This window comes from Microtus oregoni, unplaced genomic scaffold (genome assembly GCF_018167655.1).
Source record: "Microtus oregoni isolate MIOR12 unplaced genomic scaffold, Mior012 000095F_ref0000231, whole genome shotgun sequence".
Classification (NCBI taxonomy): Eukaryota; Metazoa; Chordata; class Mammalia; order Rodentia; family Cricetidae; genus Microtus; species Microtus oregoni.
In genome coordinates, this window is record NW_024544708.1 from 380,315 (window position 1) to 393,936 (window position 13,622).

Sequence of the window (13,622 nt, forward strand, 5' to 3'; positions counted from 1 at the left end):
GACTAAGATCAGATTTTTAAAAGTTTGCTGTAATTCCTGGTATAAGAAGACCCAAAGTCTTAATTTTTTTTTTTCGAGACAGGGTTTCTCTGTGGTTTTGGAGCCTGTCCTGGAACTAGCTCTTGTAGACCAGGCTGGTCTTGAACTCACAGAGATTCGCCTGCCTCTGCCTCCCAAGTGCTGGGATTAAAGGCGTGCGCCACCACCACCCGGCCCAAAGTCTTAATTTTCTAAAGATACAAAATATCAATCCAAAAATTCTCTCTCTCATTCTCTCTCTCTCTCTCTCTCTCTCTCTCTCTCTCTCACACACACACACACACACACACACACACCACATAAAAACAATTAAAATATTTTTTTATATTTTTTCGAGACAGGGTTTGTCTGTAGCTTTTTTTTTTTTTGGTTCCTGTCCTGGAACTAGCTCTTCTAGACCAACCTGGCATCGAACTCACAGAGATCCGCCTGCCTCTGCCTCCCAAGTGCTGGGATTAAAGGCGTGCGCGACCATCGCCCGGCTTCATATAGGGTTTCTTAAAACCAGATCTCTTCTAAGGAGATTTTGAAGGTGGGAACTGGTCAGATTTCAATCCCTCTGCTTGAACAACCAGAGAGTTGGGCTGGATTTTGTGCTCAGAGATTGGTTGCTTTGGTGCTCATTTGAACAAGGGAAGAGTGTGTTTCTTTGGCTCTGGTTTGAGAGCCAAAGTGTGTTTCCTTCACTGGCTCTTTTTAACTTTTTGGCTCTGTTTTAGGGTGATGTTCTTATAACTAGCTCTAGATTCAGGGACAAAGTGTTTTCTCTTGGATCTCATTTCAATTACAGGGTGTGATTCTTTGACTGGCTGATTTTCCTGCCTGTAGGACTTCATAACTCCAAATAATATGTTTTTTCCATTAGTTTGCTGGTGCAAATAAACTAAAGTGTTATCATATTGAACAGATTATTGACACTATCAGCTTTTTTTCTACAGAATGAATGCTGTTAGTTATCTGACTGTAAATGTATAGGCTTAGGATCTTGAAAAACAATTTAGAATAAGCCCTCGGGTTGTTCTTCAGGTATCCAAAGGATATTGTAATTTGCAAAAGCTTTATCAGATTGATTACACACAAAAAGTTTTACTCCTGTATAAATTACAAAATATCACATTGAATTTATTCATAGAGTTTCACTGGAGTATGATTTTTGTAATGTTTTTGAAGTCTACATTCATCAAATTCACAGTTTCTATCCTGAATGGTTTAATGTATTTGGAGATTATTGTGACAAAGGATTTACCACACAGATCCAATTCATGGTTATTCTTCTGTATGTGTACAATCCTGCATTTGAAGATGAATAAGACATGAAAGGGCTTTATCACAGTGATTTCATTAATACTATTTCTTTTACTTTTAAGCCTTTGAAGATTACTGCAAAGGCATTACTACACTGAATACATCCATGGAGTTTCTCTCTTTTGTAGATTTGTTTATGTTTTTGAAGATCACTGTGCTGTGCAAAGCTCTTACCCCACTGATTACATTCAAAGAGTTCCTACCTAGGGTGAGATCTTTTATGCCTTTTAAGATTACTTAAAGCTGAAAATGCCTTACCACACTGATTACATTCATATGGTTTCTCTCCAGAATGTGTTCTTTTATGTTTTTGAAGACTACTGTGTTGGGCAAAGGCCTTACCACACTGACTACATTTACAGGGTTTATCTCCAGTATGTGTTCTTCCATGGGATTTAAGAGTATTATACTGAGCAAAGGTCTTACCACACTGATTACATTCATAGGGTTTCTCTCCAGTATGTGTTCTTTTATGGTTTTGAAGATTACTCTGATCTACAAATGTCTTACCACAATAATTACAATCATATGGTTTCTCTCCAGTATGTGATCTTTTATGTGTTTGAAGATTACTGTGTTGAGCAAAGGCCTTACCACACTGATTACATTCATAGGGTTTCTCTCCAGTATGTGTTCTTTCATGGTATTGAAGAGCAGTGTGCCATGCAAAGGCCTTACCACACTGATTACATTGATAGGGTTTCTCTCCAGTATGTGTTCTTTTATGGATTTGAACATTACTCTGACCTGCAAAGGCCTTACCACACTGATTACATTCATAGGGTTTCTCTCCAGTATGTGTTCTTTCATGGTATTGAAGAGCAGTGTGCCATGCAAAGGCCTTACCACACTGATTACATTGATAGGGTTTCTCTCCAGTATGTGTTCTTTTATGGATTTGAACATTACTCTGACCTGCAAAGGCCTTACCACACTGATTACATTCATATGGTTTCTCTCCAGTGTGTGTTCTTCCATGGTATTGAAGACCAGTGTACCATGCAAAGGCCTTACCACACTGATTACATTGATAGGGTTTCTCTCCAGTGTGTGTTCTTTTATGGTTTTGAAGATGACTCTGAGCTGCAAAGGCATTCCCACACTGATTACATTCATGGGATTTCTCTCCAGTATGTGTTCTTTCATTCCATTTAAGGTGACTGGCATGTGTGAAGGCTTCAGAACATTGAATATCTACTGAAAGTTTTTCTCCAGCTTGAATTCTTTCAATCCTGCAAAGATAATTGGCACATATAAAAACTTCACCATATTCAATACGCTGTTGTGGCTACACATTTGTATGAATTAATTTTATAATATGTTCCAATTATAAAGAGGATTCAGATACTAAGTTTTTATAACTGTGTCTAAACTCATGTTTTGCTCTTTAATTAGGCACTGTTTTGTCACTTGGAAGATACCTCCAATGGTCAATTCCTTTCTTTTATGGCTTACCTTTATACCTTCACAGAATCCAGAATCTTTTTTCTATATGATAATATATATATATATATATATATATATATATATATATATATGAAGAGAACTGGATAAACCCAGAGCTTTTATTTTCATAACTTCTCCTATACTGTGAATCATATTGCATATGCTATGTGGACTAGAACACTCAGAATTATTTGCACATTTCTAGAACTTATAGGGCTTTTTTGCAGTTTGAATTTGTTCATGTATTAACAATGAGGGTGGAAAACCAGTTACTTGTATACTTAATTAAAATTCAACAAGTATACTCAACATGGGGACTACCAGTTATCTAATTGTTCTTAGAGAGTGGTATCCTACATCTCTCCATATCCCTGTGCTAATACACTTGTATCAAGAGCAATGTATGGTATCCATAGTAAAGAAGAATTACAAATAAGAGATTTCCACATTGAATTCTCAGGGTTTGACCTGCTGTTCCTCACAATCTTGTGGTATAGATATCAAGGTTACTCGAAAACAACTGCCACTTGACTCAGCTCTAACTGCTTCTCTCACTAAAGTTAGTACAGTCACAAGAAATTACAAGTAATAAAAGATTTACTATGGGCTATTGGCTTAGTACAAAGTTTTACAGATATACTTATAATCTCTTCAATGTGTATACTTTTGTATTATGAGTAGCAAGAAAGAAATTTATTTGCAGATCTACAACAAAGCTCTCATGGTGCTATGCCTCAAAAGATGTTATCTTTTTAGCTATTGTTTTCTTGACTTCTTTCTTAAAAGAATGTCATTCAAATGCAATTCACATATATGAAATAGGGATTTGTGAGAATTTGATAAAACTGTACATGTTATCAGTATTGCTTTAAACTAAAACTTTTAAGACACATAAAAATTTCATCAGAGGCACATTGTTATCTGCTTGTATATGAAAATTACCTTTCAGGTCTTCTAGAAAATTGACAATGCTCTTCACTGTTAGGGTCTTCCCAATTACATCCTAAAATATAATGCCAGTAAATGTATGTTATATTATTGAAAATTGTGCAGTATTTAAGCTGTTATATGAAGGGACCCTTAGAACTATGTCTGCTCTATTCAACTAATTCTTATTCTTTCTAAATAAAATTACAGAATAACATCATTAACCAAGAAAAAATTATCCCCTTATTTTGAATCATGAAGGAAATTTAATTTCACCTATAGTAGCGAGGTTCCTGTAGGTCTCCAGCATCACATCTTTGTAGAGATTCTTCTGGGCAGGATCCAGCAAATTCCACTCTTCCTGACTGAAGCTGATATGCACATCATCATAGGTCACTGCCCTCTAAAATATTACATTCATGTGTATAAGAGAAGCATGATGGTGACAACATTGTAAATGCATACTTCTTTAACACTATAGTCATAAAATTCTGATGTTCCCCACTATTATTCCATGACAGAGACAGACACTTTTTTTAAAAAAAATATTTATTTACTTATTATGTATACAACATTCTGTCTATGTGTATGCCTGCAGGCCAGAAGAGGGCACCAGACCTCATTACAGATGGTTGTGATCCACCATGTTGTTGCTGGGAATTGAACTCAGTACCATTTGGAAGAACAGGCAATGCTCTTAACCTCTGAGCCATCTCTCCAGCTCCGAAGCAGACACTTTAGAAGGAAATTGAATAGAAGGGTCATGTCTGTTATTTTTGTACCCTTTGAATGGGATATCACCAACAAAAGAACTGTCTATTAATAAAGATAGTCAAGGAAACGGATCAACAGGAATCACGCAGAAAAATTGTATGAAGAAAATTGTATGAAGAAATACTAATTACAAAATAGAAAAAAATACGGTGGACAAACTGGGTATGTTGACTCATGCCTTTAAGCAAAACACTCATAAAGCAGAGGTGTGTAGATTTGTCTCTGAGATGAGTGCCAGCCAAGTCTATGAAATCATGTCCAGGACAGGTGGAAGTACACATTAAGACCCTGTCTCCATTGCAAAAATCAGTGAAACAGGGCTGTAAAGATGGCTTGGCAGTTTGGAGCACTGATCCTTCTTGCAGAGGTCCTGGGTTCAGTTCCCAGCAACCATATGGTGGCTCACAACCATCTGCAATGAGATCTGGTGCCCTCTTCTGGCCTGCAGGCAGACATATAGGCAGAACATTGTATATATATAATAATTAAATAAACCTTAAAAAATCAGTGAAATAAACAAATCACACAGAAAGAATTTAGAGCTGTGTACTGAAGTTCCTACAAAGAATTATACATTCACTCCAGTTCTGTGTTCATCTTCCAGACAGCTGAAGTGTCCTATTTTAAACTGCAATACCACAAACATTTTATGAAAAGGTACTTTATGTTTAAAATAATTATAAATGGAGAGATGAAAACATTAGCAATATAAATGTTGGGCATAACAAATTAACATAGTTCTGGAAATATGGCTGAGTACTACTGAGCTCTTCCTGGTCTTGAAAGAGGTGGGCACAATTGTCAGTACTTACATGGGGACCACAATTATTTATTATTCTAAGTTCAGGATTTCTGAGAAGCTTTGATCACTCTGATGACCAAGTACCCATATGGTACATATCCATGCAGACCCATAAAATAGTCAAATTGAGTGAAAAATTAAAAGCAAGCTAATCAAGCAGGAAGAAGTTCATGCACCGGCAATTCACTGACTCAGGATGCTCAGGCAGTATTAATGTCATGAATACATGGCATCCTGGGGATCAGAATGAAACCCTCTGTCAAATATAAAATTTAAGATATGTAAGAAGCTGAGCACAGCAGCATATGCTTGACATTTAAAAAGCCTACATTCAGGGTCATCATCCAACAACATAAAAACAAAGCCATGAATGAAGCCCCCCTCATTTTACTTTGAGGAATTTGGAGCCACACATCAAAGGTTACTCAGACAAGCAAACAAAACAATTAAAACTACAGGCTACAAAACTCCTTAGCCCTGAACAGCAACTGTTTCTTCTTTATTTTCTGTGATTTACAGATCAAGCCTATAATGATGATAAAAGCATTTCAGTGTAAGTGGGAAGTTGGCTGATTAATTCCAACTACAACACAGTAGACATAAAAGTCAGAAAATTAGTTAAGGATATTGAGACTCATCACATACAATGAGGAATTTCATCTTGAAAAGCCTTTTTTACTGAAGGTTTATAGGAAATTGAAAGGCCAGCAAGGAGAGAAACATGATCTTTTCTGGGAAATGTTCATTAAATTAAATGCATAGACTGGACCAAGAGAGTGACCCAGGAGAGCAGACCAAAAGAGCAGGCCAAGACAGAGGGCAAAGACACACCTCAGAGGTGTGGCTTTCTGAAACACAGAGTAGGCCAAGAACAGGTCTCAAAAACAAACTGGGTGGTGGCGCACGCCTTTAATCCCAGGCAGAGGCAGGCGGATCTCTGTGAGTTTGAGACCAGCTTGGTCTACAAGAGCTAGTTCCAAGACAGGCTCCAAAACCACAGTAAAACCCTGTCTCAAAAAAACCAAAAAAAAAAAAAAGAAAGAAAATGATTTCTAGTGTAACTTTGTGAGGATGATGAGGAAATGAAAATCCCCTTAAAGAAATTGAGGAAAACATAAGCAAAAGAATGGAAGACATCAATAAATTTCTCAAAGGGGCTGGAGAGATGGCTCAGAGGTTAAGAGCATTGCCTGCTCTTCCAAAGGACCCGAGTTCGATTCCCAGCAACCACATGGTGGCTCACAACCATCTGTAATGAGGGCTGGTGTCCTCTTCTGTCCTACAGACATATATGCAAACAGAATAGTGTGTCCATAATAAATAAATAAATAAATAAATAAATAAATTTCTCAAAGAAACCCAAGAAACCAAGAAAAAAAAAACAATATTTGATTGAAACAAGCAAATCTAGACTTGAAGACTGAAATAGAAGCAATAAAGAAACCACAGACAAAGGGAATGCTGTATATGGAAAATCTGGGTAAACAAATGGGATCCACAGTGAGAAGTGTAACAAACAGAATACAAGAGATAGAAGAGAGAATGTCAGGTGCTGAAGATTCTATAGAAGAAATCAAATCATTGGTCAAAGAAAACAATAAATCCAAAAATTCCTTACACAAAACATTATTTCTGGGACACCATGAAAAATCCAAACCTAAGAATAATAGGAATAGAAGAAAGAGAAGAACACTAACTCCAAAGCACAGAAAATATATTTAACAACAAAAAAAAATCATAGAAGGAAATGTTTCCAGCCCAAAAAAGGATACACCTATGACGGTATAAGAAGCTTAGGGAATACCAGATAGACTGGACAAAAAAAGTACCCCCAACATATAATGATCAAAATGCAAAACAGAAAATGAAGAAAGACTATTAAGAGCTGCAAAGCATAATGGCCAAGTACAATATGAAGCAGACATATCAGAATAACACCCAAATTCTTCATGGAAACTTTGAAAGCATGAAGGCCCTGGACAGATGTGCTGAGGACACTAAGAGACCATGGACACTACTCTACCCACCAAAGCTTCCAACCAGACTACTATACCCAGCAAAGCTTTCAACCACAATCAATGGAGAAAACAATGTATTCCATGACAAAACCAGATTTAAACAATACTTATCCTAACAAGTCCAGTCATACAGAAAGTACTAGAGGGACTTACCAAGGAAGCTAACTGTAAACACAGGAAACAGATAACCTTACATCTGCAAACACCAAAGAAGGCAAACATACAAACACTACTACTGAAACATAGCTGGAACTAGCAATCACTGGTCATTTATATCTCTTACTATCAATAGACCCAATTTGACTATAAAAAGGCACAAGCTGGGTTGGAGAGTTGGCTCAGAGGTTAAGAGCATTGCCTGCTCTTCCAAAGGTCCTGAGTTCAATTCCCAGCAACAACAGGGTGGCTTACAACCATCTGTAATGAGGTCTGGTGCCCTCTTCTAGCCTGCAGGCATACACACAGACAGAATATTGTATACATAATAAATAAATAAATATTTTTTTTAAAGGCACAAGCTTAGAGAATGGATCCGAAAGCAGGATCCATCACTTTGCTATATAAAGAAAACAAACCTAACCCTCAAAGACAAACATTGCCTAAGAGTAAAGTGTTGAGAAAAGTTTTTCAAATCATATGGACATAAGCAACACACAAGTATAGGTATCATAATAGTGAACAAAACAGACTGCAAAGTAAAGTCAATCAGAAAGATGGACACTTCATATTCATAACAGGAACCATCCTGAGCATCTATGCCCCGAATATAAGAACACCCACACATGTAAAAGAAACATTCCTAAAGCTTAAAATGCACATCAAATCCCACATCTTACTAGTAGGAGACTTCAACACCCTACTCTCCCCAATGAACAGGTCAATTAAACAGAAACATAACAGAAAAATGAGACAACTAACAGATTTCTTGACTTAAATGGACTCAACAGACATCTACAGAATATTCCACCCAAGCGCAAAATATAATTTCTTCTCAGCACCTCGTAGTATCTTCTCTAAAACGGACCACGATCATGGTAACAAGGCAACCCTTGACACACACACACACACACAAAATTGGAATAACCCCCTGGGTTTTATCAGATCACTATGTTTTAATGTTATAATTTAACAACAACACTAATCACAAAATTGAATAGTGGAAATTGAATAGTGCTCTATTAAACTACCCCTGGGTCAAGGAAGAAATAAACATATACTACAAAAAAAAAAAAAAGCTGGGGCTGGAGATATGGCTCAGTGGTTAAGAGCACTGACTGCTCTTCCAGAGGACCCGGGTTCAATTCCCAGCACCCACATGGCAGCTCACAACTGTCTGAAGATCCAGTTGAAGGGGATCTGACACCGTCACACCAATGCACATAAAATAAAGTTAAATAAAGCATAAAAATAAAAAATAAAAAAAAAAGCTGTTCTCCACAAAATTGAAAAGGTTAAACACATTTGGACAGGGTTAGTCAGCAAAATAAAATCAACCTAATGACAGCAGACAACTTATCCATCTGCTTTTGGCCAACTTTGATGAGACCTGATTTTGAAAATCGGGAGTTCCTGTCTACCACTATAATCCATCAATCTGTCCTTGAAACAGTGTCAGTTTTTCTTTTGCAATGGAGAAATTGTAGAAACTATGAACACTGTGGCTCCTGCCCCACTCACAAATCCAGGACAATTGGTGGAGTCAATGGTACCACTTCAGTTGCCACCACCATTGCAACCTCAGCTCATTCAACCACAATTGTGACAGATCCTCTTGCTATTATATAAACAGAATGTGATTGCAAACGGCCTGAAATTGGACAAAAGCAAATCTAGACATGCATGTTTCAGGGTTTAGTAGTATATTTCATTTTTCATAGAGATAATCCACATTCAAAATGATGAGACATTTTCTCTTTGAACAATGTGTATTACCTGTTAACTTACACTGCAAACCTAAAAATGTGGGAAGCATGACTGGAGAGGCCTAATTTTTATAAACAAATAATAGTTATAAAAATGCAAAGCTGCTGCTGCATACAGTACTATTGCAATCAGTCTATCAATCCTGTGATGATTTCTGTCATATTATATTGTGAATAAAATTGTTCTATAGAAATTAAATGATTTAAAACTCATATATGAAATGTTTAATGTTTCTGCCTGCTTTGTGGCTGGTTTTGTTATTTGATGTGCTAATTTGGGAACTTAATTCACATTCATGCAGTCTGTATAGATAACTAAAGCCCAGTTAAGTATTTTGTAATTTCAGGCTCCTATGTGGTTTGAAAGAAAGAAAGAAAATACATGTAACATATTTCACATTTCTGCACTTTCACCTTCTATGTAAATCTGTGGAAGATTTGATGAGGAGTAAATGAACCTATTTCTTCTACTCACATACCAAGGACACACTTGTGGTTAAAGTGAGTTGATAATGTGGTGTAAGGATGATTGTCCCCAACTCATTTCTTTGTGATCTCTAATGAAAAATACATTTTGTATATGGTTAATTCTGTAAACAGATGCATGTTTACAAGATCTATAATGGTCTTGTAATCTTAATCTAGTATATTTTAGATATTTTAACTTTTCCCTCTTGGGAAATACATTTAGTATAGTGTAGAAAAATACTTCATGACATTTTCATATAAGGTTAGGTAACTTTTCATACATAAACATGAAATTTGTTGTAGATAATTCTTTAAATGAAACATTTAATCTAGAAATCCAATTTAATATATTCCCCGAATCTATTTTTATATGACCAGTGAGAATATATCCCCAAAAATTCATTGCTAATCCAGCAATAAAAATAATTTGAGTACTGATAAATTTCTTGGAGTACATATATATAAAATCACAAAACTTGTATTCATTCTCTTCTGTGATATGTTGTTCTATAGTCCAGAATAGCTTTTGCACCATTTTTTAAACCAGTTTTCCCCTTTGATGTTGGTACCAGAGTTGCTATAAATGACTACTGCTTTAGGGGTTAAATATTTTGTTAGTGGAGATACAACCAAAACACTAAATTATGATAAAACTTTCTGACTGGATAATAGGTATATGTCACCTGGTGGCATATTGCAAATGTGGAAAAACTGTGTTTTCCTCAAATAGAAAACTGGAAGGTTAAGCGACATCAGGCCTTAAAGTAGGTTAGGAACCTGTAGAGCCTCCTTGAAAAGCTTGTTAGAGGTTTTTTTTTTTTTTTTTCATATGGGGATGTGCCTGGTGTCTGGTTTTAAATCAGTGGTGGCGTGGTGGCTTCTCTGTAGTAGTTTGGAGCTAAATATCTGGACAATCCAGTTGAACAAAGTGTGCCCTAGCATCCTAATCTCTAACAGCCCTGATTAAAACACATTTATTTTCTGGGTGATTTAGAGGCAGTCCTCCCTCAGCTAATTCTACTTTGTGAGACTGAACTATTTCCAAGGCATTGGAAACTCTTCTACGTTGCGGCTTAGAAGTGCAGCGCTGCCCAACAGGTGAGATGCCTTGATACCGTCCACATAGTTAAACACAAATGGAGATTGTGTGCAAAGGTTAATGGCAAAGTGCTCAATTTCAAGAAGATACTGGAGAAACTAGGCTTCTCTAAGTATGACATATTGAAGCTGACAAGAAAAAACATTTGTACACACAGTGCCCTGCTTCCAATTCTCTAAACAAATCAAGCCCAAGGAGCAAAGTTATACAGAGGCCTGTTCCTAGGTCTAAGAATTAACAAAGACCGCATGGGACTTCACAGCACAGGGAATCTGGCGGCAGGTACCCACACAGATCCCAGGAGGACGCACCATGCTGTCTCCCGCACCTCACCCTCGGCTCCTCCCCATCTGGAGACAGCATTCCCTCGCTCACCATGTTGTGGTTCCTCAGGTCGCCAAAGCTCTCAGCTCATCAATTTCCAGCACACGAAACCACTGAAAACAGCGTCTCTGCGAAGCCGACTTGGAACTTGGCTTCCCGGAAGAGCCCTGCACTGTTGCTGACTGGCAGGTCACCTGGACGGCCTGATTGGCTAGTGCAGTCTGAGTGACAAGCACACTGTCCACAGGGCTACAGTGTGCTTAAATACTCAGTACAGTGGTTCCTGACCATTCCTCTCACCCCATTCAAAGATCTTTTCTAGATAGGCCAAGGTAAGCATTTCAATAGCACTAGCCCTTGGCTACAAAACCAGACAATGTCACAATCTTTTTTTTTTTGTTGTTGTTTTTTTTGTTTTTTTTTTTTTTGTTTTGTTTTGTTTTTTCCAGACAGGGTTTCTCTGTGGCTTTGGAGCCTGTCCTGGAACTAGCTCTTGTAGACCAGGCTGGTCTCAAACTCACAGAGATCCACCTGCCTCTGCTTCCCGAGTACTGGGATTAAAGGCGTGCGCCACCATCGCCTGGCTGACAATGTCACAATCATGTACTCCATAGGAACTTTCCCTTTTTCCTCCAGGACACAATGTGGCTAGCTGGCTTGTACTATGCACTGTGCTTATCTAGGTTGGTGGAGTGATTTCCTGTCCCAGAGTGAAAAATATTAACAGCTGAAGAGAATTTTAAGGTCACGAAAGAAGATGATTGTCATGGTGTTGAAAGTGAGCACTGCCACCAAGCAGCTAAAGGTGGTCCTATCATCTCAAATTATACAGATTAATGGAGGTTTTCCCATTTAAAACCCTTTAGTAAAATCTCTCTCAGGCATAATCAATTTTTAGGTAATCCCAGAGGTAGTCAGTTTTACTACCCAAAATCACGATCTCAACAGCCAAGAGAGAAGAAATGAGAAAATATACTTGCCTGCAGGAGGCACAAAGTGCATGGGAGTTATTTTCAAAACAGTGTTTTTCGCCGGGCGGTGGTGGCGCACGCCTTTAATCCCAGCACTCGGGAGGCAGAGGCAGGCGGATCTCTGTGAGTTCGAGACCAGCCTGGTCTACAGAGCGTGTTCCAGGACAGGCTCCAAAGCCACAGAGAAACCCTGTCTCGAAAAAAAAAAAAAAAAAACAGTGTTTTTCCTCAACAAAGGAAGCATCGGGATTTTACTTAGGGAGTCTGAACATGCTCATGTAATGTTCTCTCTTTCTTTAAGCATGCTCACTTAACAAATCCACTTCTGAACATGATCACATTGTAAAAACAGATATTTTGGGGGCATTCTTACCTCAAAGTCATGTAGGAACATAAGTTATCACTGGTGCTTTAAATCTTAGCCATTCTGACTATTCTAAGATGCTATGTCAGAGTCATTTTGATTTACATTTTCATGATTACTAAGGATGTGGAACATTTCCTTAAGTGTCTCTTAGACTCTTGAGAATCTGCTGTTGAAATTTCTCTATTTAGATTTGTATCCTACTTTTATTTGGAATATTTGGAATTTGATGTCTAATATCTTGAGTAGTTTATATATTTTGGAGATCAGTCTTTTGTCTGCTCTGGGGTTGGGAAGATCTTTACCCATTCATTGTGATGCCTTTTTATCTTATTGACTGTGTCCTTTGCATTACAGAATTTTCTCAGTTTCAGAAGGTCCCGTTTGTTTATTGGTACTCTCAGTGTCTGTGCAATTGATGCTATATTTAGACAGTAGTTTCCTATGCCCATGCTCTGAAGGCTACTTCTTGCCAGAAGCAAAGGCCTGTATTTTGAGATCTGCGTTTTTGTTACAGCCATCTTAAGCTCACAAATTAAGAAAAATATCTACCTCTATCCCCTCTGCAGGGTCCAGGAAATCAACCTGGTATCTTATCTCCTAGCAGAGACCTGCAGGCACCAGGCTCTGGAACCTATTAGCATTTTCCTTGGTTAGTCAACAATCACAGACCCTCAGTATATACTTATCAGCTAGGGATGTCTCCAGACATGAATTCCAGCAGACCTGAGTTTCCTGACACCCTTCCCTTCCCCCTTTGCCTGTTTGCTATATAACAGCATCTGAGAAAGAATAAACAGAATGGCTTGATCAAAAAATCCTGTCTTGCTGTCATTTCTCATGTCTCTTGTCTCCTTTCATTCCTCTCCACTAGGTTTATCAGGGACCCCCGTTCGTATCCCGCAGGCTGGGATAACTTCCCACTTTCTCCTCTACTGTATTCACCGTGGCCAGATCCGTATTGAGTTATTTAATCCATTTGGACTTGAGTTTGTGCGTGGGGAGAGATATGGATCTACTTGCATTCTTTTTCATTTTGATATCCACTTATTCCAGCACCATTTGTTGAAGATGCTTTCATTTTTCCATTGTATAGTTTTAGCTTCTTTGTCAAAAATTAAGTGTTCAGGGCTGGAGAGATGGCTCAGTGGTTAAGAGCACTG

The 13,622-nt window shown here is 37.8% G+C and overlaps 1 protein-coding gene across 1 annotated transcript in view; it reads right to left on the reverse strand.

The window, feature by feature from the left end:
* The window catches only part of LOC121442770 (zinc finger protein 120-like), a 28,700-nt gene extending 17,518 nt beyond the window's left edge, over positions 1-11,182 (reverse strand). The window contains exons 1-4 of the mRNA XM_041644386.1: positions 11,176-11,182; positions 3,994-4,120; positions 3,733-3,793; positions 1,855-2,576 (exon numbers count right to left, since the gene is read on the reverse strand). Coding sequence (XP_041500320.1) covers positions 1,855-2,576; positions 3,733-3,793; positions 3,994-4,120; positions 11,176-11,178 — 913 coding nt within the window. The 5' untranslated portion in view covers positions 11,179-11,182. The remainder of the gene's footprint in view (positions 1-1,854; positions 2,577-3,732; positions 3,794-3,993; positions 4,121-11,175) is intronic.
* Between the last annotated feature and the right edge of the window lie 2,440 nt (positions 11,183-13,622).